The sequence below is a fragment of the Eupeodes corollae genome, chromosome 1 (genome assembly GCF_945859685.1).
Source record: "Eupeodes corollae chromosome 1, idEupCoro1.1, whole genome shotgun sequence".
Lineage (NCBI taxonomy): Eukaryota > Metazoa > Arthropoda > Insecta > Diptera > Syrphidae > Eupeodes > Eupeodes corollae.
This window is the reverse complement of record NC_079147.1, coordinates 274,743,067-274,769,043: the sequence shown is the minus strand read 5'-3', so window position 1 is coordinate 274,769,043 and position 25,977 is coordinate 274,743,067. Positions and strand designations below refer to the sequence as shown.

Sequence of the window (25,977 nt, the reverse complement as noted above, 5' to 3'; positions counted from 1 at the left end):
TCAAGTACGATGTTAAAAAATCGCATGACAGCGCATCACCTTGTCTAAAACATTTTTTGACATCAAAAGGTTCTGTTAAGTTGTTTCCAACCTTTATGGAGCAGCGTGAATTATCCATGGTCATCCTGCACAAACGGACGAGTTTGGCAGGGATGCCAAAACTAGACATGGCTCTATACAGCTCGTCCCTGTAGATGCTGTCATATGCGGCCTTGAAATCGATGAAAAGATGGTGGGTGTCGATTTGGTGCTCTTGAGTTTTTTAAAGGATCTGCCGTAATGTGAATATTTGATCAACTGTGGACTTTCCTGGTCTAAAACCACACTGATAAGGACCTATCAGGTTGTTGACGATGGGCTTTAGACGTTCACATATTACGGCAGAGAAGATTTTATAGGCGATGTTAAGTAGACTTATTCCTCTATAGTTGGTGCAGTTTAGAGGGTCTCCTTTTTCAAGGATCGGGCAAACAATACTGAGGTTCCATTCATCGGGCATGCTTTCTTCCGACCATATCTTACAGATAAGTTGGTGCATGCTCCTAACCAACTTATCTCCAGCTGCTTGAAAGAGCTCGGCATTCAAGCCATCTGCTCCAGCGGCTTTATTAGACTTCAACTTAGATATGGCAATCTTTACTTCGTCTAAGTCGGGAGGACGGGATTGCTGGCTTTCGTCGTCTATATTGAATGGATCATCCTGCCTGATAGCGGAATTCAGTTCTTCGTCGCTGTTATACAGTCTGCAGAAGTGGTCCTTCCATATCCTCAGCGTTGACTGCGGTTCCACTGTGATGTTTCCACTTTCGTCTTTGCAGCCTTCGGTTCTAGGTTTATGTACCTGTGAATTTCGTTTCACCTGTTAATAAAACTTTCGAACCTCATTCCTGCTTTTATACCTCTCAACATCTTCGACCGCACGCTTCTCATGCCCTCTCCGTTCGACGTTGTATCTTCTCCCAGCACCTCCCTGTTTTGCCTTGGGTCTGGAAATCCGAAGTGCTACCTTGGCTACAACGAGGTAGTGGTCCGAGTCGATGTTAGCTCCTCGGAAAGTTCGTACATCCATAATGCTGGAAGCGTGTCTGGCGTCGATCGCAATATGGTCAATCTGGTTGACGGTAGATTGATCTGGAGAAGTCCAAGTTCCTTTGTGGATATTGAGGTGTGGAAAACGCGTACTGGCTACCATGACGTTTCGCCCCGCAGCAAAATCTATGAGCCTGAATCCATTGTCGGAAGTGTTGTCGAGCTGGCTGTTCTTCCCGATTATTCCACCAAAGATGTGGTCCCTTCCTAGCTTGGCATTAAAATCGCCCAGGACTATTTTAATATCGTAGCTAGGGCACTGCTCATATGTTTTGCCTAGGAGCTCGAAGAACATATCTTTGGTGTTGTCGTCTTTCTCTTCTGTGAGGGCGTGCGCGCCGAAGTTTACCTATAGAGCAGGTAAGGTAGTTTATTATTTATTATTATTATTATTTATTATACCTTCTAATAGAAAACTTTTGACATTTAGTTTCGTGTTGTTTTTAATTTTCTTTCATTCTTTATGAAATGAATTATGACACTTCCACAGTGCAATTTTTCAAAGCAAAATATGATATTTAAGTAAGTTTTTGTATTTTTTTTGTTTTGTTTGAATATTTAACAGAATTCAATCATTTTCAGGACAAAAATGTTCATAGGAAATGCAGCGTATCCTCTAAAAAAGTAAGTTCCAAGCTTTTAATTTTGCAAAATAAAACAATTCGTTTGGGATTTTAAGAGTAAGTTTTTTTAAATTGTTTCGATATTTAATATAATTTGATATTTTTTAGAACAAAAACCTTTATAATGAAGTAATTCAAGTCCATTTTAAGGAATAAACAATAAATTAAGTAATATTGCAGGTGTAACAATTATTGATTGTTTGTATAGTCAGCGGTTTCATTTAGATGATGTTTCATAGCATAATGCAGGAACCAACTTCCTTCAAGGAATCCGGAGTGCTAAGCTTTGCTCAACACTCCGGCCGCTGTTTACAAGTAAGTTTTTTATATCATATTTTTCTATCAAAATACCTTATATCAATGTTTTTAACGACAGACGCTCTACATTGTGTGGACATTGACAATAAATTCTAAACAATTTGTATGGATTGTCCCCAATTGCTGTTGAACCATGATCGGCGACATCTGCCCCTAGAAACTACTCTTGCAGCAGCAACAAAAGCAACATCTTCTGATTCCACAGAGTGCAACAGCGCGCGGCGATTAGTTGTGAAAGTAAAAGAAAAGAATTGAAATATTTACATATATCGTTATCAACTCACTTAATCCACATCTTCTTCAAGGTCCAGGCTTGTAGCTCCAAATGTCACGCTGATGCTAAATGACTACAACTTGCACACTTAGTTGGCTGAGACAGGGACTACTGCTGCCGCTGAGGCTTATACAAACGACGCATGGACATGAGGTACGTAACTAGGCAGAAGTTCGATTTCGAAGCAACCTGTTCAGAGAATATAGCACATATATGACGGGAGTTGGATATCATTGGCATGTCTTCTTTAAAAATAAATTATAATTAATTTAAATAATGTCCTACTTTAGAATTCCAGGCAATTTTAGTAAACTTAAAGACTGGCAAAATAGAAGCTGAATTCCATGAATTCATAATGTCAACTTCTGTGGCTGCGCAATCCGGAAACCTTTACCTACGCAATTGAGATTTTGGAATTTGGCTCCAAAAAGAATATCAAAGTAAATGACCTTAGAAGCCAAGATTTTGTATTCATGACCGACTTACGAGCTCTATTCCAGTAATTCTATAATTATAATAGAATCAATAATTGACCAGAAGACTCATGATGGCAGGCGCAGGACTACTTCAAAGTAAGTTTTACATAAACCACATACTTATGAAACACTAATTGATGTGTTCTTTTCAGCAACAAATCAAAAGGAAACTTCTAAACTGAGCACTATAGACTTATATGAGAGTCCACGCACATGCAGAAACCATTCTGTCGCCCATTCTAGCAACTTTTTAGTTTGTGTTTTGCAGAAACTAGACGATCGCCTCAACCAATTATAGGTAACTGATGCGCGAACATTCAACTAAATCGTTGAATAATTTTCTGTAAGTGCAAGAGAGAGATAAATGTAGTCAAGGTTTTGCTTTCACCAAAAATTCTGAGAGAAGAGAACCACCTTACATCACAATTTCACTAGTTTTCTCTTTCATACATTGATTTCGAAAGTGTATAAGTTGTTTAAACCCATAAAAAACGTCTCTACTATGATACACGTAACTGCACCCACATTCAAGTAAATAGTTTCTTTGGTATGCACGTATTAGTGCATTTCAGTCGAATGATTCTTTAAAGTGTGACGGGGTTAGTAGGATACTTCCAGACGCGCAGAATAATATATCATAAGTTTGCCTTGAACAGTATATCTACTCTTTTCTTTCATAAGACAAAGAATAGGACAAATTTATAGTTACACAGTAATATATTTTGTTCATCTAGTCTCAATAGTACTTCTTCTCTGGGTTACCAATCAAAACAACCATTCAAAACTTCAACAACTTAATCAAACAAAGCTCAAATTTCTTCAATAGACAAATCGACAAACTAACCATAAAAACATTCATGAGTAAGAGTATTTAAAAATAAATAAACTCACGGCCGAATGACACTATAAAATAAAACACGAAAAGGCAGAAATATCGGCCTTTGCATTAATTAAGAAGCACCCTGTGAGCAAAATAAGCCACATTTTAAACTACCTTACCTGCTCTGGAGGTAAACCGTCCAGAGGTAAACCGGCGGTGGTAAACTGTCCAGAGGTAAACTGGCAGAGGTAAACCGGCGGAGGTAAACTGGCAGAGGTAAACTGGCGGTGGTAAACTGGCAGAGGTAAACCGGCGGAGGTAAACAGTCATGTACCGCGTGCGCGCATATCAGGCTAATGTTGCCGAATTTAGCCTTGATGCGTATGGTCATGAGGCGCTCATTGATGCACCTATAGCTCAAGACTTCTTGCCTAAGTCTGGCTCCGATGACGAATCCGCATCCAAATAAGCGCTGTTGGTTTTCGTGGTAGCAGTCATCATAGTAAATATCGCATATCGAGGATCTTTTGGCTATTCTCAATTCTTGGGGGTGTCTAGTTTTTTTTGCACGATTGAAAGGTCTTCTTCAACCTTTCCTGAGTATTTCTAGTTCAGCAGCCCACCAAAATTGTTTTCTTCTTTATTCTTCTATTATACATTTCAAAAATAAAAAAAAATAACAAAGAAAACTTTTAGAAGTCTTAGAAATATAAACTAGTCAATTTTTCAATCTTTGATTCATATTCAAATAATGGCGTTATATTTATTTAATTTGTATATTTTATTTAACGTTTATTTTCAAAATTAATTTAAAATAATGAAGACCAGATATTTTAAGAACACATCCAATTGACAGCCATTTCAAGTACATAATTCTTTTATTATTAAGCATTTCAATTTACATTATTTGTTCATAATATGTCAAAATAATATATTCTTTTCCATATAAACAATAAAGTTGGTGTACTTTTCAATAAGTTCAGAACCCATAAAACACAAACCATTTATCCTTGCTGAACTGATCTAAATATCCAAGGATTGTTTTTAAATTAATTTAAAATCGTTAGAAATTGACATTTTTGCCTAAAAAACAAACAGCACTCTAGTACCCTATAAAATATATGTATACTTCCTAAAGTGTCTCACAGCGACATCTTTGATCAATTTAGGAGGAAAAATAAATATTTCATACATGCACCGTAGACAAAATAGTTCATGTTTGAGATACCAATAAAATCATGGCGCTATTAAGAAATTGAAATAAATTCACCCACTAATTTCCGACACTTGAAATATAAAATATGTTTTACAATAGAAACAAGATATAACAATGCACAACATTTAAATAAAACTAATTATTCAAAATAAATTAAAATATGTAATATTTTCAAATTTCAAAATAACTTCCAATCTTACATTGTCTACCTGAACGCAATGAAAATCGTTGAGTGCATCCATAAACAAAACTTGAGAAACGTCAAGATTATCAACTACAACCAACTTCACTTTATTCACAATTCAAATTTACCATTTACCGAAAATTTGCAAGCAATGTCGTTGTTATTTGTTTGGTTTTTATTTTGCGAATAAAACAAATTATTAAGTTATTTTAAAAAGAACAACAATTTGTATTAAAAACACATAACATCAACAAATTAAAAATATCAAAATGGAAGTTGATGAGGTCGATGATGGCTCTATAAATTTAGCTGGAAAAATTAAGTCCATTTATGTTAAGAACTTTGTGTAATTAAAACAACTTCCTTAAATATTATTATTTGATTCATAAACTATGATTTCACAGGACTTATGATGAGTGTGTTATGCATCCCACGGAGTATCTTAACATAATAATTGGTCCAAATGGCACTGGAAAGTCAACACTTGTTGCTGCCATCGTTCTCGGGATGGGTGGAAGTGCGAAGCTTTTGGCTCGTTCTTCGGCAATCCAGGAATACATCAAGAATGGCAAATCGGAAGCTGCTATTAGCATTAAGATCTACATAAATAACCAACGAGAAACTAAAGAATTCGTGAGGGAATTCGATTCGGATGGCAAATCACAATTTAAGGTGAGTTGTTGCATATTATCTTTCCCTTGTTTTTTTGGCACTGATTATGATTAAATTTATGATTTACTTAAATAGATAAACGATGTTACCGTCAACCACAAAGGCTATATGCGAAGCATTGCAGAATTTAATATTCAAGTCGATAATTTGTGCCAGTTCCTGCCACAGGATCGTGTTCAGGTAAACAGCTTTGTTGTAAATGTTTATGTTTATTGGTAAGCTGTAGCTGTATTTATTCCTGTTACCTTTCCCTAAATTCTGGATTATGAAATGGGGTTGCAGATGCATTGAATCTTTCCTCGACAAGAGAATGTCGACCATTCAAATCTCGCCTTTCCGAGGTCAATGTTGAAATCTTCATGAAGTCATTTGAAGGCATGTTAAGGGGAATCTCTTGTAAATGTGAAACATGGTCGTACCTACTTAACCCAAAGATGTGTCGAATGATACTATTAAAGGCTATGTTTAGTTTATTTTTGCTGATGGAATCACAGTTGTAAAAATTTCGCATACCTGTGGGAGAACAGATATTACTAGGGTCCTTGCTATAATTAGTCTGGTCTTAAATGAAGTGATGGTTTGGGCGGCCCACAGCGTTCTAAGCGTTCCATAAGTTTTGTGTTGATGTGATCATTCCAGGTCAATGTTCTATTAAAGATTACACCTAGCTTTTTACTGGAATTAACGAATTCTAATGAGTCCACCGTTTGCATGATGGTTAGTGCGTTGTACTGTTATGCCAGACGTCTTGGGTTCGATCCCTGCCTGTGCCATCTAAAGTATTTTTCACGGGTACTGCCTCTTGCGAAAAATTGACAATTTTTCCAAGAGTAATTCTTGTCATGAAAAGTGCTTTCTTAAATTAGCCGTTCGGATTCGGCTTAAAAATGTAGGTCCCCTCTATCCCTGACAACATTACTCGCACACATAAATGGTTAGGAGTCGTAATTCACCCTTAACACGTTCATGGTTACACACCGTGCGAGTATTAGGAAAATAGGGAAGGATGAAAGAGAAGATACCGGTGCACATTGGTCTTAAAGTTTTGAATATTGAAATGGGAGTGGAAAACAGAAATTGAGCTCGAGGTTAAACTGATGAGCATTACTTTAAGTGCGAGTATTACGGCTGAATTATTTGAGGAGGGGAATGCAACTCGCTAATTCGACAGAACATTGTTTGTAAAAGTATATGTAAAACAACTAGAGGCATGAAACATTGCGCCGGTGTTCGAGAGGTGTAAATGTTTTGGTTATAGTTCTATCGCCTATAATTTTTAAAGCCCTTTTTTGTATTGTATCCAAGAGATTTATACTTGTTTTAGGGCACCTGCCCAGGTATGCGAATTATATTCAAGTTTTGTGCGGGTGAAGGCTTTGTAAATTATAGCCAGATCAGAAGAGGTGAAAAATTTCTTGCACCGTCGGAGAAATGCTAAGCATTTTTGGCAATATCAAATATGTTATCATTCCATAAAAGGCGATCTGTGATACACATACCGAGTACTGACAGTTGACTAGTTTCCTGGATGCCACTCATAGATAGCGGCATCGGGGGTATGTTACGCTTTAACGACAGGAGACAGCATTGAGTTTTTGAAGCATTAAATTCTACACGGTTTTGTGATTCCCCATTGGACAATGCTGTCAAGATCAGAATCTAATGAGCTTATCATACGCTGCTATTGAAGTTCCATATCCTAAAGACAAGGTGCGAATCTAGAAACGAATATGAAAAACTGAAAGTACTGTCGTCGACGAAACAGTTTAATGGATTAGAAGTTGCAGACAAAAGATCATTTATGAATATAAAAAAGATCTGCGGTTTTCCTCTACTGCACTGTCTTGTGGGTGTGGATTCGAAAAATGTTCAGGCCGGAGCATTGGTTTCCTTACGTTCTACGTGACCCAGCCATCTTAGTCGTTGAACCTACCCTTCTGGCTAAGTCTACGTCCATGTACAGCTCGTCGTTCCATCTTCTCCTCCACTCCCCTTCGATGCATACGGGAATGCAGATCTCAAAACGACCAAAGGTGCTTTCATCCGCTTTTGTCATAGTTCATGCTTCTGCACCGTATAGCAGGACGGGGATGATAAGGTCTTATATAGATACACTTTGGTCTTTCGAGAGACGGCATTAGCACTCAATAGGTTTCTTAGCCCAAAGAAACAGCGGTTAGCAAGAGTTATTCTGCGTTTGATCTCAGCGCTGGTGTTGTTTTCTGCGTTTACAGCGGAGCCTAGGTAGACGAAGTCCTTGACTACCTCAAAGTTACGCCTGTCGACGGTGACGTTTTGACCAAGACGCTCTAATGTTGACGTGTGAGCTCTGCACTATTCTTTCAAGTACGATGTTAGAAAAATTGCATGACAGCGCATCATCTTGTCTAAAACTTTTTTTTTTAAATCGAAAAGTTTGGTTAAATTGTGTCCAACCTTTATGAAACAGTGTGAATTCTCCATGGTCATCCTGCACAAACGGACGAGTTTGGCAGGGACGATAAAACTAGACATGGCTCTTTACAGCTCGCCTCTGTAGATTATGTCATATGCGACCTTGAAATCGATGAAAAGATGGTGGGTGTTGATTTGGTCTCCTTGGGTTTTTTCCAGGATCTGCCGTAATGCGAATATTTGATCGACTGTGGAATTTCCTGGTCTAAAACCACACTGATTAGGACCTAACAGGTTATTGACGATGGGCTTTAGACGTTCACATATTACGACAAAGAAGATTTTGTAAGCGATGTTAAGTAGATTGATTTCTCTATAGTTTGTGCAGTTTAGAGGGTCTCCTTTTTCAGGATCGGGCAAACAATACTGAGGTTCTATTCATCGGGCATGCTTTCTTCCGACCATATCTTACAGATAAGTTGGTGCATGCTCCTAACCAACTTATCTCCAGCTGCTTTAAAGAGCTTAGCATTCAAGCCATCCGCTTCAGCGGCTTTGTTAGACTTCAGCTTAGATATGGAAATCTTTACTTCGTCTAAGTCGGGAGGACAGATTTACGTGTGTAGCCTCGCGTTTGATCTTAAAAAAAAACTTAATCGTTTCTTTTTATATTTTTTTATTTATTTATTTAATAATTATAATTTTTAATTTCATGTTATTTCTAAAAAGGAAGGCCGATGTCCAAAGCAAAAGGCTGCACCTTCCAATTAGAGTAGAGAATTAGAACTAACTTATGAAATGATCTTCAACTTGAACTATACTTCGGATAAAAGGCAAAATGTGCCGCGTTAGCAAAATATCAATTTCTTATAAAGTATTTATATTACGTTTCGTTGCTCAAAGGTAGAGGGGAAAAGGGGATGTATCCGTTCTGGATTGGTTTTGCTGTGTTAGCAAATATGGCGTGGGAAACCATGAAAAAATTATGAATGTGCCGTTAGGCAAGAGGTCGTGTGGGGAATAGTGGGTTAGGCGTATAGGGTGAAGTCTCAGACGTAACTACTGGATTGTTGGCTTTCGTCGTCTATGATGAATGGATCATCCTGCCTGACAGCGGAATTCGGTTCGTCGTCGCCTTTACACAGTCTGCAGAAGTGGTTCTTCCATATCCTCAGCATTGACTGCGGTTCCACTATGATGTTTCCATTTTCGTCTTTGCAGCCTTCGGTTCTAGGTTTATGTACTTGTAAATTTCGTTTCACCTGTTCATAAAACTTTCGAATCCCATTCCTGCTTTTAAACCTCTCAACATCTCTGACCGCACGCTTCTCATGCTCTCTCTTTTTCCTTCTGAGAAGTCGGTGTTCCTCTCGCCTCTTCTGCTCATAGGGCTCATGAGTAGCTCTCGTCCTTTTATGCAAGATAGAGCGTGGCAAGGCGTTCCACATTCGCGTAGTACGGCTAAAAACTTAATCTCTGTACTTCATAGTATGGCCGAAGTTGGGCTCAACGGTAAACTGATGGGCATTCCTAGAAGTGCGGGTATTACGGTTAAATTGTTTAGGGGAGGAATGCAGCTGGCTATTTCACTAGAACATAGTCTGTTAAAATAACGGTAAAAATGGGTGAGGCAAGAAACCTTGCGTCGATGTTCTGAGTTGATGATGTTAATGTAACCAATCATTTTAAAAGCTCTTTTTTGAATACTGTCCAAGAGCCTGAAATAAGTTACTACAGCACCCGCCCAAAGATGAGAGATACATTCAAATTTCAGACGTATAAAGGTTTTTTAGATTGTAGTCAGATCAGATGGATACAAAAATTTCTTGCAACGTCTCAAAAGGTGATTGCTGATGCACACTCCAAGGATGTCAAGATTTTCCGTTTCGTTGATGCCACTCATAGATGGTAGCAAAGAGAGATTTACCGATGCAAGACAGCATTGCGTGTTCGAAGCATTAAATTCCACACGATCGTTTATTCCCCATTGTACAATGCTGTGTAGGTCGGAATTTAATGAGCTAATCATATTTTGCTGTTGCAGTTACACGTCCGAAGAGGAGGGTTGTGAGTCTGGAAACGAATATGAAAAGTTAAGAGTGCTATCGTCAGAGAAATAGTGTATTGAATTAGAAGTAGCAGACAGGAGATCATTTATAAATATTAGGAAAAGGGTCGGGACAAAACGGAACCCTGGGACACACTATCATTTATTTTATGGGTTTCAAACTTGAATCCGTCCAAAACAACTTGTATTGAACGGTTCGAAAGAAAATTTCTAATCTAACGAAGAAGAGATTCGTCGATACCGAAAGCATGCATTTTCGATAAGAGGTCAAGATGCCAGACTTCATCAAATGCATTTGAAATATCAAGTGCAATAATTTTACTTTCTCCAAAACGATGTAAAGATTTGTTCCACTGTTCGGTGAGATGAACTATGAGATCACCAGTGGACCTATTGCTACGAAAGCCGTATTGCCGGTGATTAAGAAGCTTCCGTTCCTCAAGATATTTCTTAAGCTGATAATTAATGAGAAGAAGATTTGTCTTTTTTGGTATTGGCGGAACAAATGCAGTTTTCCAACTACTACAGTTTGGCTGCATTTGCCTGCCGGCATTCCTCATCAAACTAGGAGTTACTTGTTGGTGGTTTCTTGAAACCCAGCACATCAGAGGCGGCTTCTCTGATTGCATCTTAGCAATGTTGCCACTGGTTTTCGATACATTGTGTTGGCGGCAGAGAACTTGGAGAGAGGTTACTTGTAACTTGGTCGGAAAAGAATTTGGCAATCTCTTGCGATTGTAGCCGTTTGACGTTGTACCTGTTTTGCCTTGGCTAAGGAAACTCGAAGTCCTACATTGGCTACAACGAGGTAGTGGTCCAAGTCGATGTAAACTCTTCGGTAAGTTCGGACATCCATTATGCTGGAATCGTGTTTAGCGTCGATCGCAATATATAGTCAATCTAGTTGTAGAAAGATTGATCTGGAAAATTCCAAGTTAGTTTATGGATATTGAGGTGTGGAAAACGCGTACTGACTACTATGAAAAATCAGTGAGCCTGAATCCCTTATCATAAATGATGTGGTTCTGGTTGTTTTTCCCGATTGTTCCATCATTAAAGATGTCTTCAATTCAATGATTTTAAAATCATTGGCGACAATAGCATCAATAATTAATTACGTCACTCGGACATCGTCGTAAAGTTTCTTTACTCATTCTCATACTTTTTTTAACCAATATTTTTACGGACTGTATACTAGTGAATTCTAGCCTCCTCATAAACAGTTCAACCATAATACTCGCGCTTCTAGAAAAGCCCATCAATTTACCCGCATTGTAAAGTATAGAGATTCGTTCTTTAGCCGAACTACACGAATGCGCAATGCCTTACCACACCCTATCTTTCCCTGTTATTGCAATGTTCAAGAATTCAAAACCAATGAACACTGACAACTCCTTTCCAATTCCTCATTGTCTGCGAGTGCGAACTAAAACAAAAATTATTACTGCTATGGGCGTGTTCTTGTCAGCTAAGTCCTTAGCTCCTTATTACTTGTAGATCGAAAAAAGGCTCAATATTTTTTAAATTAATTCGTTTTCTTTTAGGATTTTGCTAAGATGAATGCCAAAGAGCTCTTAAATAACACAATAGCCTCCGTTTGTGAACAAAGTGTTATTGACCAATTCGATGAACTCAAAGATTTACAAAAAAAGAAACAAAATACCAAAAGTATTTTAATTGATGATGTTAATCGATTGAATGATTTAAAACATCGTAATGAAGGGTAAGCTTATCTGAAACTATTTCTCGTACTTGGTTTTCACTTTATTTTTCTTTAAAAACTAGTTTAAAACAAATTATTGAAAGAATGGCAACAAGAAAGAAATTCGGAGAAACCATTAAAATTTGTAATGCAAAGAAATTATGGATCGAAGCCAAAGAACTGAAAGAGAAAGCTTCTGAAATTCGTACACATTTAGAAGATGCTGACAAAGTTGTCAGCGAAAAACAAGCAGCTTATGATAAACTTATGGAGGAACAAAATAAAATAGTTAAGAAAACAGCTGATCTTGCAAATGAACAACAAAAATGTGTAAGTTAAAAGTTAGATAATCAATTAATTTTTGAAAGAAGTCATTTTACTATGTTTTATTTCTAAAGGGTGCCAAATGTGCGGAAGTTCTTGCAAAAATTGATATTACCATCACAAACATTGATGATCTGTCATCTAAAATAAGAACAGCACAGCATGAAATTGAGGTTTGTTCAAATTGTTTATCAGCTTAAAATTGTATTTATTTATTTATTAAATTTAAAATTATAGATCAAAAAAAAAGAAAAAATTGAACGTGATAAAGAAATCGATGTGGAGTCGGAAAATGTGAAAAAGAATAAAGAAGAATTAGTGCAAGCAGCATCAGTCAGTGGAACTAATCAGGAACGTGCTGCTAAACAAGAAGCAATAACGGAGTCTTTGAGTAGTCTAAAAGTCCAAATACAAGCTCAAATGGCAAAACGTTCTGAAATTAATAAAGTTATTGATGAAGAATATGTTGCTGAAGTGCACATGTTAAAACAACGTATTCAATCAATGGAGAGCTTTAAGGAACAACGTTTAAAGGTAACATGATTTCTAATTAAAAAATAACGCCTTAACGCAATCTGTAATCAAACTCGTTCCTCTTAAAATTGACTTCCGTAGCAATCCTTAAAACAGCCTTTTATTTCCTTATTTAGGTAACTCAGTCTATGTATTTCCAGCCTTATCTTAGGGGTTCCTCAGGGCAACCAATTAGGTCCTCTTTTGTTTAATTTACTCAATTCAATTTCAATTTCTGAAGGCAGAAAATAAAGGTATTTTATTAAAGTTCTTTCATGTTATGTATACTCAAGTCTAAGATTTACAGCCAGTCTCAGATACATTTGGCATTCGCCAGGCAGCCACTTAGGTCATTTCGTATTTAGTTTGCCGAAGTCAATTCGAAAAACTGTGATATATAAAAAAACAACAATGCTTATTTGTGTGCGTTTTTGTCTTTGGAGTCAGACTTAGGCATTATATCTTGACCTATAGATGAGTCAACGAGCGGCTCATTACTATTCGCATCAAGGTTAAATTCGACAACATAAGCCTAATATACGTACACGCGCCCATAGAAGAGAGGGATCACAACATCAAAGGTATGTATGTTCTACGAGCTCTTGAGCAATGCCAATCTAGGAGGGAATAATCGGGAAGCACAGCCTGCATGAGGTCATCGATATTGCTGCTAAATGTCATGTTATCCAGTACGTGTTTTCCACACATCAATATCCACACTGTGGCACAACAGAGCCCTTCGAATCTGATGGTAGTGGAAGAATTTAATGCAAAAATTGGTAATGAAGCGGGAAACGAAAACCGAATTAGAGGGATAGAGCGAAAGTCTAAAGATACAAAAATAGCAAAATTATTGGATATTTGTAATTCCAGCTGGGCGGATAAGGAACGCGAATTTATTTTTGTCGGTAATCAGGGTAGTTCGATAATTGATTGCCGCCTTATAAGTGTTAATTGGAAGACCCAATAATTGAGTTCAAAGTTGAAAATGTGCCCTTTTCGGATCACTTTCCATTCATCAGTTGTGACTTGTGGACTTCCGATGGCAACTGAGTACTCAAACCCCATGAAACTCATACCAAAACTTAGGTGGAACCAAAAAAAATAAAGTTCAATACCAAATTAATCTTAACACTTCCCTCCAAAATTATCAGCAATATAACCTGAGTCAGTATTAGGAAAGCACAAGAAAGCTTTATAGCGCCCGGGTTTGATCTAGAGTGTAAAAAGGCCAGAAAATTATCATTTGGATGGTTAAGAGCTTATCGTCGCTCAAGCCATGAGCACTTTAAAGACAATATCTTCAAGCAAACCCCTATTACAAGACCTTGTGTTTACAAAAGAAAACAATATTCTTTGAGACACAAGGTAGTCAAATTGTATGAACTCGAAGGAATTTTGGAAGTTGGTGAACAATTTGAATGGTAAAACCTTTAAAATCCATCACAAGCTGAGCCCCTTTTTGGACACATACAACCAACGAAGACGTAGATGCAGCAATGAAAAAAATGAAGGATGGAAAAGCGGCAGGCTCCAATGGGATACCAGAGGAATTTTTTAAGTATGGAATCGTTGAGTTAATAAGTAAGGTTACTGCAGTTTACAACGAGGTGTTGGAAACAGGTTTTAGAGAATCAGTCATTTTTCCGATCCAAAAAAAGGAAGCTAGTCTGAGATGTCGAATTATCGAGGAATATCCTTTTTAATTCGTGTTATAAAATATTTACAGCTGTTCTGCAAACACGGCTCAATAAATGGATTGAAGGAAATAAGCTGTTGAAAGAATCTGGAAGAGTCCTTCAAAGCCTGTATATGGATACTAATGCAGCAGTTTAAAATGGTACAGAAAGGTTGGTTTAGAACTGAATCGAGCATTAGACAAAGTTGTACAATGAGTCCAAGCCTATTCGCTCTATTTATCGAAGACTTAGTCGATTTCTTACCTGCTGGTATCGAGCATGCGGGAGAATTAATTAAAGCACTCTTGTTTGCGGATGATATTGTGGTTCTCGCATCATCTCCAGAATCACTACAGCTTATGATAAACCGAATTTTTGAGTACTGTAAAATATGGAACCTAATAGTAAACATGGAAAAGTCCAAGATCATGATTTTGAAGAATGGAGGAGGTAGAAACTGCCTTAGTCAAAAATGGAACTACAATGGTGAAAACAAAGAGATTGTCAAAGAGTTCAATTACCTTTGAGTGATTTTGACAAACAATTTAAATATGGAAACGCATCTAAGAGAAAAGCTTACAAGTGCAAAAGACGCCATCAGCGTATTTTGGAGCAGTTGTTTCTCAAACAGAAATATCGCACACAGCAGTAACTGTTTTTAAGGCAGTAGCAGAATCAATCTTGCCCATATTGCGATTGACGCTAGACACGCTTAAATCATCATGGATGTCCGAACTTTCCGAGAGGCTAACATCGATTCGGATCAATAACTCGTTGTGGTCAATGTTTAACTTCGGGTTTCCAGACCTAAGGCAGAAGATGGAGATGCTGCGAGAATATACAACTAATCAAACGACTACAATCAGTGGCAATCAGAGAAGCCGCAACTAAAGTGCTGCGTTTCAAGCAGCAATCAACAAAAAAAACTGGTTTAATAAGGAATGTCAGTAAGCAAATGCAGTAAAACAACAGACATGCAAAGCGGCGCTGCCCACAAGCTCTATGAGCAGAAAAGAAGAGGAGAACTTCGACTTCTCAGAAAAGAAGAGAGAGCATGAAAGTGTGCGGTCAAAAATGCTGAGAGGTACAGAAGCAAAAATCAAGTTCAGGTGCATACTGCATAAGCCTCAAACCATTTGGTAGCTTATTTTACCGGCCCGTTTTTTACGAGGTATATTTTCAGCAGTCCCGAATTTTTGAAAATGCTTAATTGCATTGAAAACTTTCTTTACCGAACAGTTCATTTGTGTTTCTAATTAGTTGTCCACAGCTGTTTATTAGTTTACCAAATTCATTTTTCTAGATACCACAAGCGTTACGAAAGCCAGCCACTTACGTCTTCTCTTGTTAAGTTGGTTAAAGTCAGTTTTCTAGTTACATTTAGTGTTCCTCCAGGTATCACTTAGGTCCCCTCTTATTTCGTTTACTCAAGCTTTGGTATCTTCATCCAGTTTTCTAGACAAATGTGGTGTTCCTCAAGTCAGCAACTTCGGCCCTCTTTTATTTAGTTCAAGTAAAAATCTAAGCGAAATTATAAAAAAAACTTTGTCTACTTGCAGCTGTTAGAGACAAGATTTAAAGATCAATACAAAGCCGTCATGTGGCTTAGAGCGAATCTAGACAAGTTTGAAGGTCGCGTATATGAACCAATGATATTAGAAGTAAGTTTTGTTTTCCTTCTTCTCCAATCATCAACATTCTGAAAAATTATCTTAAATTTATTTTATTTCGATTAAGTTAAACGTCCAAGATCCAAATAACGCGAAATATTTTGAAAATACAATTGCCTTAAGAGATCTTCTGGCTTTTACTTGCGAGAGCAAAACTGACATGTCCAAATTAGTTGATATTCTAACAATTCAACAAAGTTTACCTATAAGTATTTTATATTCTCCGCCAGCCGCACAATGTGAATATCGTCCAAGTCAACCCATAAGTGCTTATAGGTAATTTACAGAACTAATTTCAAGTTAAAGAACTTTTTCTAAAGCTTGGGTTTTTTATTAATTTCCAGCGGTTATGGATTTTATGCATATCTAATTGATCTGCTCGAAGGTCCGCCGTCAATTTTGAATTACCTCTGTAAGAATTATAATATCGAAAAGATTCTTGTTGGTACGGAAAACGTTAATGATTCCGTTGAATCATTACCCACAAGCCTTCGACATTTCTATGGAGGTAAGTACAGGGAAGTCTAAAATTCCACCGATTTGAAGACACTGAGATGAGACGTTTTGATTGAATTTTCTGTTACCTCTTTCAGGAAACGTACAATATCATGTTTCAATATCAAAGTATTCAGGCAACTCATTAAGATCACAAACTAGAATTCAGAGCCGTAACTTGTTATCTAGTGTTAATAAGACTGAATTAAGTGCCTTAAAAAAGAGGTGACCACAAAAAACTTTGTTTTGTTTTCAAACACTAATCCCTCACATCTAGATATCAGGAAAGAGTTCGAGCAACAGACGCTTTACGCAACGAACGTTCTCAAATCGAAGCCAAAACCGACGAATTGGAACATCGACGAATGGAAGTTATGAAAGAACAGCGACAACTCGAAATGGTCAATAGCAGACTGAGAGACTTAAAAGAAAGACTCTCAAGAAATATAAGAAAGCTAAAAGCTCTCACAGACGCTGGTTTCGGTACGAAGAATGACAATAATTTAACATAATAAATAAGGTACCTAATGATATGGCTTTCTCTCTTTTTGTTTTAGACCTTCCTCGTTTTCTAGAATTTCAAAAAGAGAAAACAAAATTGTACGTTAAGGAAATCATTGAGTATCAGGAAAAGAAAGTAAAATGCTTGATGGAATATCAAAAAGCCTTACAAGAAAAAGAATTTGCTGCAGCTCGTTCGAATATTTTTCGACTTGAAAATGAACAGCTTAATCGATCAATAACTGATTCTACAGAGCAATTAGTTAAAGCAAAGGTAAAACCTTTTAACAGATTTACAGACATCAGTTGTACATTTTTTGTTGTTATTTTTATTTCTTAGAAACTTGTTGAAAATATTAAAGCGTCAATGGAAACAGCTGGTAAAAAGTATCGTTTAAGATTAGTCGAAGCTAAGAACCTAACGAACGGTCTAAAGCCTACAGATCCAAATTTCCCATACACAATGCAATTTTCAGAGCTTCCTGACGATTTGGAAAGTCTGAAAGACGTCATAAATGATACATCAGCACGTTTAGAATGTTTGGGGGAAAATGATAAAAATGTAAGAAACCTTCTTATCCTTATTTTATTTTCATAGATTTTTATGATTTATTTTTTAAAAAAAAGGTAACTGAAGAATATGAACGTCGAATTGAACAAATCGAGGCTCTATCACTTGCCATTGAAGAGGCCAAAAGTGGTGATGCGAATCTTCAGGAACAAATGGAAGCAATTTATAGTGAATGGATAACAGAAATCAATCGAATTGTTGAGGTTTTAAATAAGAACTTCAGCAATTTCATGAAAAATATGGATTATGTTGGGGAGGTGCTGTTAGCAATGAAAGATCAGGTTAGAAAAAGACATCCTATTATTTTTGTTTTTTAATTCTTAATTTTAACCTTTTGTTTTGTTGGATTTTTTAGTGGGATTTCGAATCGTATGGTATTCAGATATTAGTACAATATCGTAGTGGTGTTAAATTGCAGGTACTTGATAGATACGTTCAATCGGGTGGAGAGAGAGCTGTGGCTATTGCTAATTATACTTTGTCACTTCAACAATTAACTCATGTTCCTTTTCGGTATGTTTTTCATAAATTTATAAAATAATACAGTTTTTTTCATATAAGACCTTTTTTATGTTGTTTATTAAAGATGCGTTGATGAAATCAATCAAGGAATGGATCCTAGAAATGAGAGGAGGATATTTGATATGTTGGTAGATGAGACAACCAAAGCAGGAAGTTCGCAATATTTCTTTGTCACACCAAAGGTAAGAATATGTTTGAAAATAAAAATAAAATTTTTAGGTGGTAGCACAATGGATAAAATTATTGTTAACAAAGAAAATACTTTCAAGACAAAACAGCCTGTTCTTAAAAGTATAAGATATTGGAAACTATACTCACATTGAATTGAATGAGACAGATGCCCTTGGCTAGGTCGTTTTCTTAAACATGTACTGAAATTGGAATAGGGTCGTTAGTCCACATGGTTTGGCGGTAGGAAGGTATTAACAAGCTAAGAATTTGGCTAGGCACTTACTTACTTAAGGTGGCGTTACAGTCCTGTATGAACTAGGGCCTCACCCAACAAACTTCTCCATCTAGCTCGGTCCCTAGATAGATGTCTCCAGTTTGGGGCTCCAATTTGGGTGAGGTCACTTTCTACTTTTGCGCGCCACCTGATCCGCGGTCTTCCTCTACTGCGCTGTCCTGTGGGTGTGAATTCGAAGACTTTCCGGGCCGGAGCATTGGTTTCCATGCTTTTACCCTTCTGGCTAAGTCTACGTCGCTGTACAGCACGTACAGCTCGTCGTTCCATCTTCTCCTCCACTCCCCTTCGATGCATTCGGGACAGTATATCACACGAAGAACTTTTCTTTCGAACCAACCCTGCTTTCATCCGCTTTTGTCATGGCCCATGCTTCTGCACCGTATAGCAGGACGGGGATGATAAGGGTCCTATATAGCAAAACTTTGGTCCCTCGAGAGAGGACTTTACCACTCAATTGCTTTCTTAGTCCAAAGAAACAGCGGTTAGCAAGAGTTATTCTGCGTTTGATCTCAGCGCTGGTGTTTTTTTCTGCGTTTACAGCGGATCCTAGGTAGACGAAGTCCTTAACTACCTCAAAGTGACGTCTGTGGATGGTGACGTTTTGACCAAGACGTCGGTGTTGTATGTCCTTTCTTGACTTCAGCATGTACTTTGTTTTGCCCTCATTAACCGTTAAACCCATTTTTGCCGCCTCTGCCTCAATACTCACAACAGCCTCATTGAAATCACGCTCCGTTCTTCTCTAGCTATGCTAGTTATTAGACATACTTTTGAAAGACAATGCCTCTAGTGTTGACGTGTGAGCTCTGCAATATTCTTCCAAGCACATGACAGCGCATCACCTTGTCTAAAACCTTTTTTGACATCGAAATTTTCCGTTAACCTTTATGGAGCAGCGTGAATTCTCCATGGCCATCCTGCACAAACGGACGAAACTAGACATGGCTCTATACAGCTCGTCCCTGTAGATGCTGTCATATGCAGCCTTGAAATCGATGAAGAGATGGTGGTGGTCGATTTGGTGTTCTTGGGTTTTTTCTAGGATCTGCCGTAATGTGTATATTTAATCGTCTGTGGAATTTCATGGTCCAAAACCACACTGATAAGTCTTTAGACGTTCACGTATTACGGCTGACAAGATTTTGTAAGCGATGTTAAGTAGACTGATCCTTTATAGTTGGTGCAGTTTAAAGGGTCTCCTTTTCTCAGGATCAGGCAAACAATACGGGGGTTCCATTCATCGGACATGCTTTCTTCCGACCATATCTTACAGATAAGTTGATGCATGCTCCTAATCAACTTATCTCTGGTTGGTTTAAAAAACCCTGCATTCAAGCCATCCGCTCCAGAGGCTTTATTAGACTTCAGCTTAGATATGGCAAACTTTACTTCGTGTAAGTCTGGCGCCGATCGCAATATGGTCAATCTCGTTGACGGTAGATTGATCTGGAGAAGTCCAAGTTCCTTTGTGGATGTTGAGGTGTGGCAAACGCGTACTGGCCACCATGACGTTTCGCCCCGCAGCAAAATCTATAAGCCTGAATCGATTGTTGGTTTTCGCGGTAGCAGTCACCATAGTAAATATCGCAGTCTTTCATCCTCTTTTTTCCCGGCCCGAGGGCACAACCCCCAACCTGGAGAGCCAGATCCAAGGACGGGGAGCGGGGTAAACTGCTCCTTATGGTCTGGACCCGAGTAAGTCGTAGAAGCCCTATAAGGTATTCAGTAAGTAGTTCAAATTTACTGGAACTATAGACGCCACTGGGGTTGGAACCCAATCTCCAGTTGAGGTACTAGGCACCCGATGTTCACCACGGGGAGGTGAGAGTAGGAGTTGATAGACAGAGGTGGGTTTTGAGAAAAACCTGTGGACACTTGTGTCCTCTTGAATGCACATGTCTACCATTTGAACATCAATGGCACTAACGAATCTTTTAAAATCTTATTGGACACTCGATTTCTGGGTTCTAATATTGCCAAGAATGGGGGAGTACAATTTAATGTCGAGTCTGAACGGCTACTTTGAACCAATTACACTTGGAGAATAAGGTACAGAGTGCGTTAGATAAATAAAGGGGTTTCCATTTTGGGCAGGTTTATTTTAAAATTGAATAAGACAAGTTGTATAAGCCCTAGCAATTACATTATGTGTGAAATAAATATAATATCGTTTAAATGGGCACCACGACTTCGCTTGGAGGCGCGCATAAATCAGGTTAAATTTAACCGTTGGCATCGATTATATTCTCTTTAAGGGGCGCGGTGGCTGCGGCTTATTTGCATAGACCTGAAACTTAAGAAAGCCCCGCAGGAAAAAGTCTAATAGGGTCAAATTAAATGGCCTTGGTGGACAATTCACGTCGTCTCGGCTTCTTATGCATAGATAACTATCTTGTTATGTTTCTGTCTTCTGATAGCTGGTAAGTTTTGTGGCTAAGGAAAAATTGTAAATGCTGAATACGTTTATACTGTTTTAAAGGTGGCTGTAAAAATGTGGTATCTTCGGTGTTGGCAGTTGAAAAACTAGCTGATCACTATAAAAGTTCCTATGAACCCCTTATCGGTTCACCAAACGTTTGACTATGCTCTACCTTTAGTGGAATCCCGGAACTTGATAGGCCAATTTCAATGAAAGAGATGCAAGATACTTTGAAATCAATGAAAAATGATAAGTCTGCGGGAATTGACACTATTCCTGTTGAATTTTACAAAAACTCATCACAAATTTTTGTTGGTTTATATTAATTTATTCTTTAACAGGCGCAATATTTAAAAAAGGTGATACCCAGCGCCCAGGGGCATATCGACTTTTCCGTGCCTTCGGAAAATATTCACCCATCTTCTAAACCATAGGTTGACTTTGCGTTTTTTTAATTTTTTTATTTAAAAGCGGTCTTTGATACGGTTAACAGGAGTTCTTTAATTTATAAAACTTCTACCCTAGGCTTATCAACAAAAATTCTCAACTTATATAAGCTTCTTATAAACGTTACCTCTGCTGCTGTATGGAATGGAAGTAGAATGTATAATTTCTTCAATACAAGTGCTGGTGTGCTACAAGGTTGTGGATTAAGTCCATTAATGTTTGCACTATATATTGATGACGTATCCAAAGATTTCGCTGGTGGTATAAAGGTTGGTGAAACATTAATAAAAATTATCCTATACGCGGATGACATTGTACTATTGGCCGATAATCCCACAGCTTTGTAGTTACAAATAAACAAGCTTAATCGTTTTTGTGATTCATGGGATTTAAGTATAAATGTTGCAAAGTCGAAAATCATGGTTTTTGAAAATACTCATCGAAGGACAACTTCCCAAAAGAAATGGTTTCTGGAACGTGAACCAATAGAAATAGTAAATCAGTTCAAATACTTAGGTTTCTTGGTAACTCGTAACCTAGATTTTCGCACATATGTAAAAGAAAAATGCACTGCAGATTTTCGCACACATGTAAAAGAAAAACGCACTTCATCCAAAACGGCAATAAATCTTATGTGGAGTAATTTCTTCTGCAACAAGTATGTGGATGCCACTGGTAAATTTAGAGTGTTTGTTGCAACCATTAAAACATGTTTGTGCTATGCGAATCAAGTGTTTGGCTATCAAAACTTAGAAGAGTTTGAAGTAATTCAACGCTTATTTTTCAAGCGTATCTTTAAACTGGATAACTCAACACCTACATATGCAATCCATACTGACTCCGGTATACCACAAGTATTTTTAAAGAATCTAAAATCAAATGCCGATTATACATATAATAAAAATTATGAAATGGTCTGACTAAAATCTCCAAAAATAGATATTAAAATATGCACTTAGACGTCAAATATCGCCTTTCGAAGAATGGAATGATATAGCTTTAAAACACAACGTAGACTTCGTCCTCAATAATACAGCCCATACCAATTCTACAGCTGGATAGCTAAAATAGATGTTTAAATTATGACCTCATAGAACTGACCTCCACATGATATGTTGTTTGTGCAACCGCAATGAAACCGAAAACGTGTATCATTTTTTAGCTGTGTGCCCAATCTTACAAGAAATCCACGGGCTTTACTTCTCAAAGGTTAGGTAAGGTTTAAGTGAATATCCATGATGGAAACGGACTTCTCAAAAAGTTTTCTTACACTTGAAGATACAAAGGATATTTGAAATGGTTGCCCAGGTTTAAACATTCTTTGTCTCTATGTGAAACATGCCTCAGGTTACCGTTACAATTTCATCGATTGAATTATAAACTAAATTTTAAATGATGATTAAATAAAATGTAAATCTCTTTTTCTCAAAGTGAGATGGTTATTACGGGCGATATCAATGTACACAATTCTTCGTGATTGAGTTATGCTGGTCGGAAAACATTTGAACCAAGGTATGTCGAGATTTTTGCTAAGTTAAACCACCTGACTGAGTTTTTTTGTTGAGCCAAGTCAGATTCCTGGCGTTGTAGGTCAGTTCGCCAACACTCTTAGACTTGTTATTCACTTCTGATCCTAATGCAAAATGCAAACAAAGAAAATAGACCTGTAACGGACATATTCGACCATTATTGAATGACCAGGAATTACGGAAAAGATAATACAATGTCCCAAAAATAGTGAACATTTCTGGTCATTTGTAAAAAAAAACGTGCGCAACATTCGTTCACAATGGCATTTCTTTTGTAAGCTCGAAAGTCAATTTGTTTGGAGCTCAGTTCGTTGTTAATTCGAGGCTACAAGAGAGTAAGTCCTCCTTTTCTTGGGACCGTAAACGATTTTAAGGTACGAACCTTCTTTCTCACTCGTGCAAATGTAAGAGTACTGAAAGAGCTTAAAATACACAAATGGGCTGGCACAGATAGGATCCTCCTATTGCTCTAAAGAAGTGTGCTTCAACGCTGGCAAAACCACTTAATAAGTCTTTCCATCTTAACTACTGTACAGTTCTCTTTCTAAGTAGATGGAAAACAGAATTTATCCAAAATGTCCTTAAAAAAGCTGTATCCTCCATCCCCTCCACCTATTGTCCAATTGTACTCACGTCCATTCATTGCAAGGTCATGAAAACGCTAATTAAATTATCAGCTTAGAAAATATTTAGAAGAACGAAAGCTTCTTAATTGCCGGCAGTATGGCTTTCGTAGCAATAGGTCCACCGTTGATTCGATGATTTAACTAATCGAACAGTGGAACAAATACTTACATCGTTTTGACGAAAGTGAGATTATTGGCCTTAATGCTTCAAAAGCATTAGATAGAGTTTCGTTTAACTTCTCATATCGAAAATGCGTGCTTTTGGTATTCATGATTCTCTTCGTAGGATTAGAATCTACCTTTCTAACCTTTAAATACAATATTTGTTGGATGGTTTCAAGTCTGAAATTCATAAAACACAGCGTGAGCACTAGGAAGAGGAGAGAGCGTTTAAAAGGAGATGTCGATGCACATTGGATTCCTGAATATTGCAATGACTAGGAAAGACAGTGTGTGGTAAGGCATTCCACATTCGGCTAAAGAACGAATCTCTGTATTTGACAGTACGGCCGAAGTTGGGCTCGACGGTACTCTGATGAGCATTCCTAGAAGCGCGAGTATTACGGTTAAACTGTTTAAGGGGAGCAATGCAACTGACTATTTCACTAGAGCATAAGCGGTTAAAATAAGGATAAAAAAGGGTCAGACAAGATATCTTACGACGATGTTCAAGCGAAGTAAAAGAACTTATGATGGTATTATCATCTATCAATTTGTACGTTCAATACTATCCAAGAGGCTTAAGTAAGTTGCAGGAGCACCAGCCCAGAAATGGGATTTATACTCAAGCTTTGAACGTATATACACAAATCTTGCAGATAACAGCACTGTTTCTTGTGTGCGGTTACATCGAGAATGTGGAATGCTTTGGCCAACTCAGTTTTTTCCTACCATTCTGACGTTCAAATTCAAAACCAATATGCACCGGTGCCTCCTCTTAAATCCTTTCCTATTTTTCTTAATCTTGCATTGTGTTTAAATATAAAAATTTGAGTGTCTAAAAATTATAAAATAAAGCTGCATTCTTTGATCGCAAATTTACACTAAGGCAACTAGTTAGTTTTTCAATGGCCAGTAGTCCCAAGTTTAGAACTTAACTTATTTTTATTAATCTTCACCAAAACATTATTACCAAACAAACTCAAACAAGCCTTAAGCGATTTAACTTTAAAATAGAGCACTGCACTACACTGTGATAGTTTTTTCGGAGTTGACCTTTGAAAATAGTTGCCACTTAATTTATGCTCAGTTTATTTTATCATTTAATAATTAACAAACTTACTCCTCAATAACGTTTACAAATCGTGCAAATTTATTTTCAAAATAATGGTTTGGTTCTTACCACAAAAACAGTCAATTATTTACTTTTGGTGAGTGAGTGTATAAAACAAATGGCATCTGTCAAATCCAAGAAACATTAAAGATCAAAATTTATGTACATATAAATTTGTTTATAAAATTAAAATCTAAAGCGTCAAGAATCGAAAAGTAGATTCTATTGAAAATCTCCGCATAACAAAATTTCACTACGTTGAACCTGAATTCACCAGTGACATTTTGTTCTTCTAAATTGAAAGTTTAAATTTGACTTTAAATCTTATTCGTATACCAGTATAGTGCTTTCAAATATTTTATCTTAATTTTTTGTTTTTTTTTTCTGTTTTTTTGTTTACTTTTAGCTCCTTCCAAATTTAAGCTGCAACGAACGAATGACTGTACACGTAGTATTCAATGGAAAATTTGTAAAACCAAAAAATGCATTTGATTTTAATTGATCTTAGGTATTTTCATATGTACGTACATACAAATTTTACTTAAGACTAAGAGATTATTTAAATGTTATTTATTAATTTATAAAAGTACCTACATACATATTAAAAATATAAATAAAAGTTTATGTTATCATAATAATTTTTGAAAAACTCAAACATTATTGTTACGTTTCTTTTTTTAAAAGTATTCCATATTAATTTACTTGCTGTTTGAAGTTAAATTCAATTTATTATTCATTTTTATTTACCAACAAATATTTAATTAAGTAAATAACAATAGTTTATTCCTTTTTTTTGTTGAAGTACTCGTAATAATCTTAAGTAATGTGGTGGAAATATAAGTTAACTAAAAACATAAGAGTGTATTTTAAAAATTATTTTATCTTATAAATTACTTCCTTTAAAATATTAATTGATTCACATGTGCTCAACTAAAAAATATATTTTTTGTAAAAAAAACTTATTTAGAATGTTCTTCATAAATAATAATAATAACAGAAAGTGAAAATATAATAAAAACAAATTAGAAGATTGGAAATGTTAACTATTACATCATTGTTCTGATATTTTTCTAATTGAAAGAGCTACAAAAAAGTCAAACAACTTT

General features: G+C 36.8%; 1 protein-coding gene and 1 long non-coding RNA gene across 2 annotated transcripts; both read left to right on the top strand.

Annotated features, from left to right (window-relative positions):
* The first annotated feature begins 1,496 nt into the window (after positions 1-1,496).
* On the top strand, positions 1,497-1,939 carry LOC129943092 (uncharacterized). The gene is made up of 3 exons (XR_008781163.1): positions 1,497-1,611; positions 1,672-1,769; positions 1,821-1,939. It is a non-coding gene; the product is annotated as an uncharacterized LOC129943092 (long non-coding RNA).
* A 3,204-nt stretch (positions 1,940-5,143) lies between these two features.
* Positions 5,144-25,725, top strand: LOC129943022 (structural maintenance of chromosomes protein 5). The gene is made up of 18 exons (XM_056052224.1): positions 5,144-5,346; positions 5,405-5,672; positions 5,748-5,852; positions 11,679-11,857; positions 11,920-12,166; positions 12,235-12,333; positions 12,398-12,694; positions 15,912-16,013; positions 16,090-16,298; positions 16,367-16,530; positions 16,616-16,742; positions 16,795-17,000; positions 17,075-17,292; positions 17,359-17,580; positions 17,646-17,870; positions 17,945-18,102; positions 18,176-18,293; positions 25,278-25,725. Exons 1-18 carry the CDS (start codon positions 5,270-5,272, stop codon positions 25,371-25,373), a joined length of 3,117 nt encoding a protein of 1,038 aa, XP_055908199.1. The 5' UTR covers positions 5,144-5,269; the 3' UTR covers positions 25,374-25,725.
* The last annotated feature ends 252 nt before the right edge of the window (positions 25,726-25,977 follow it).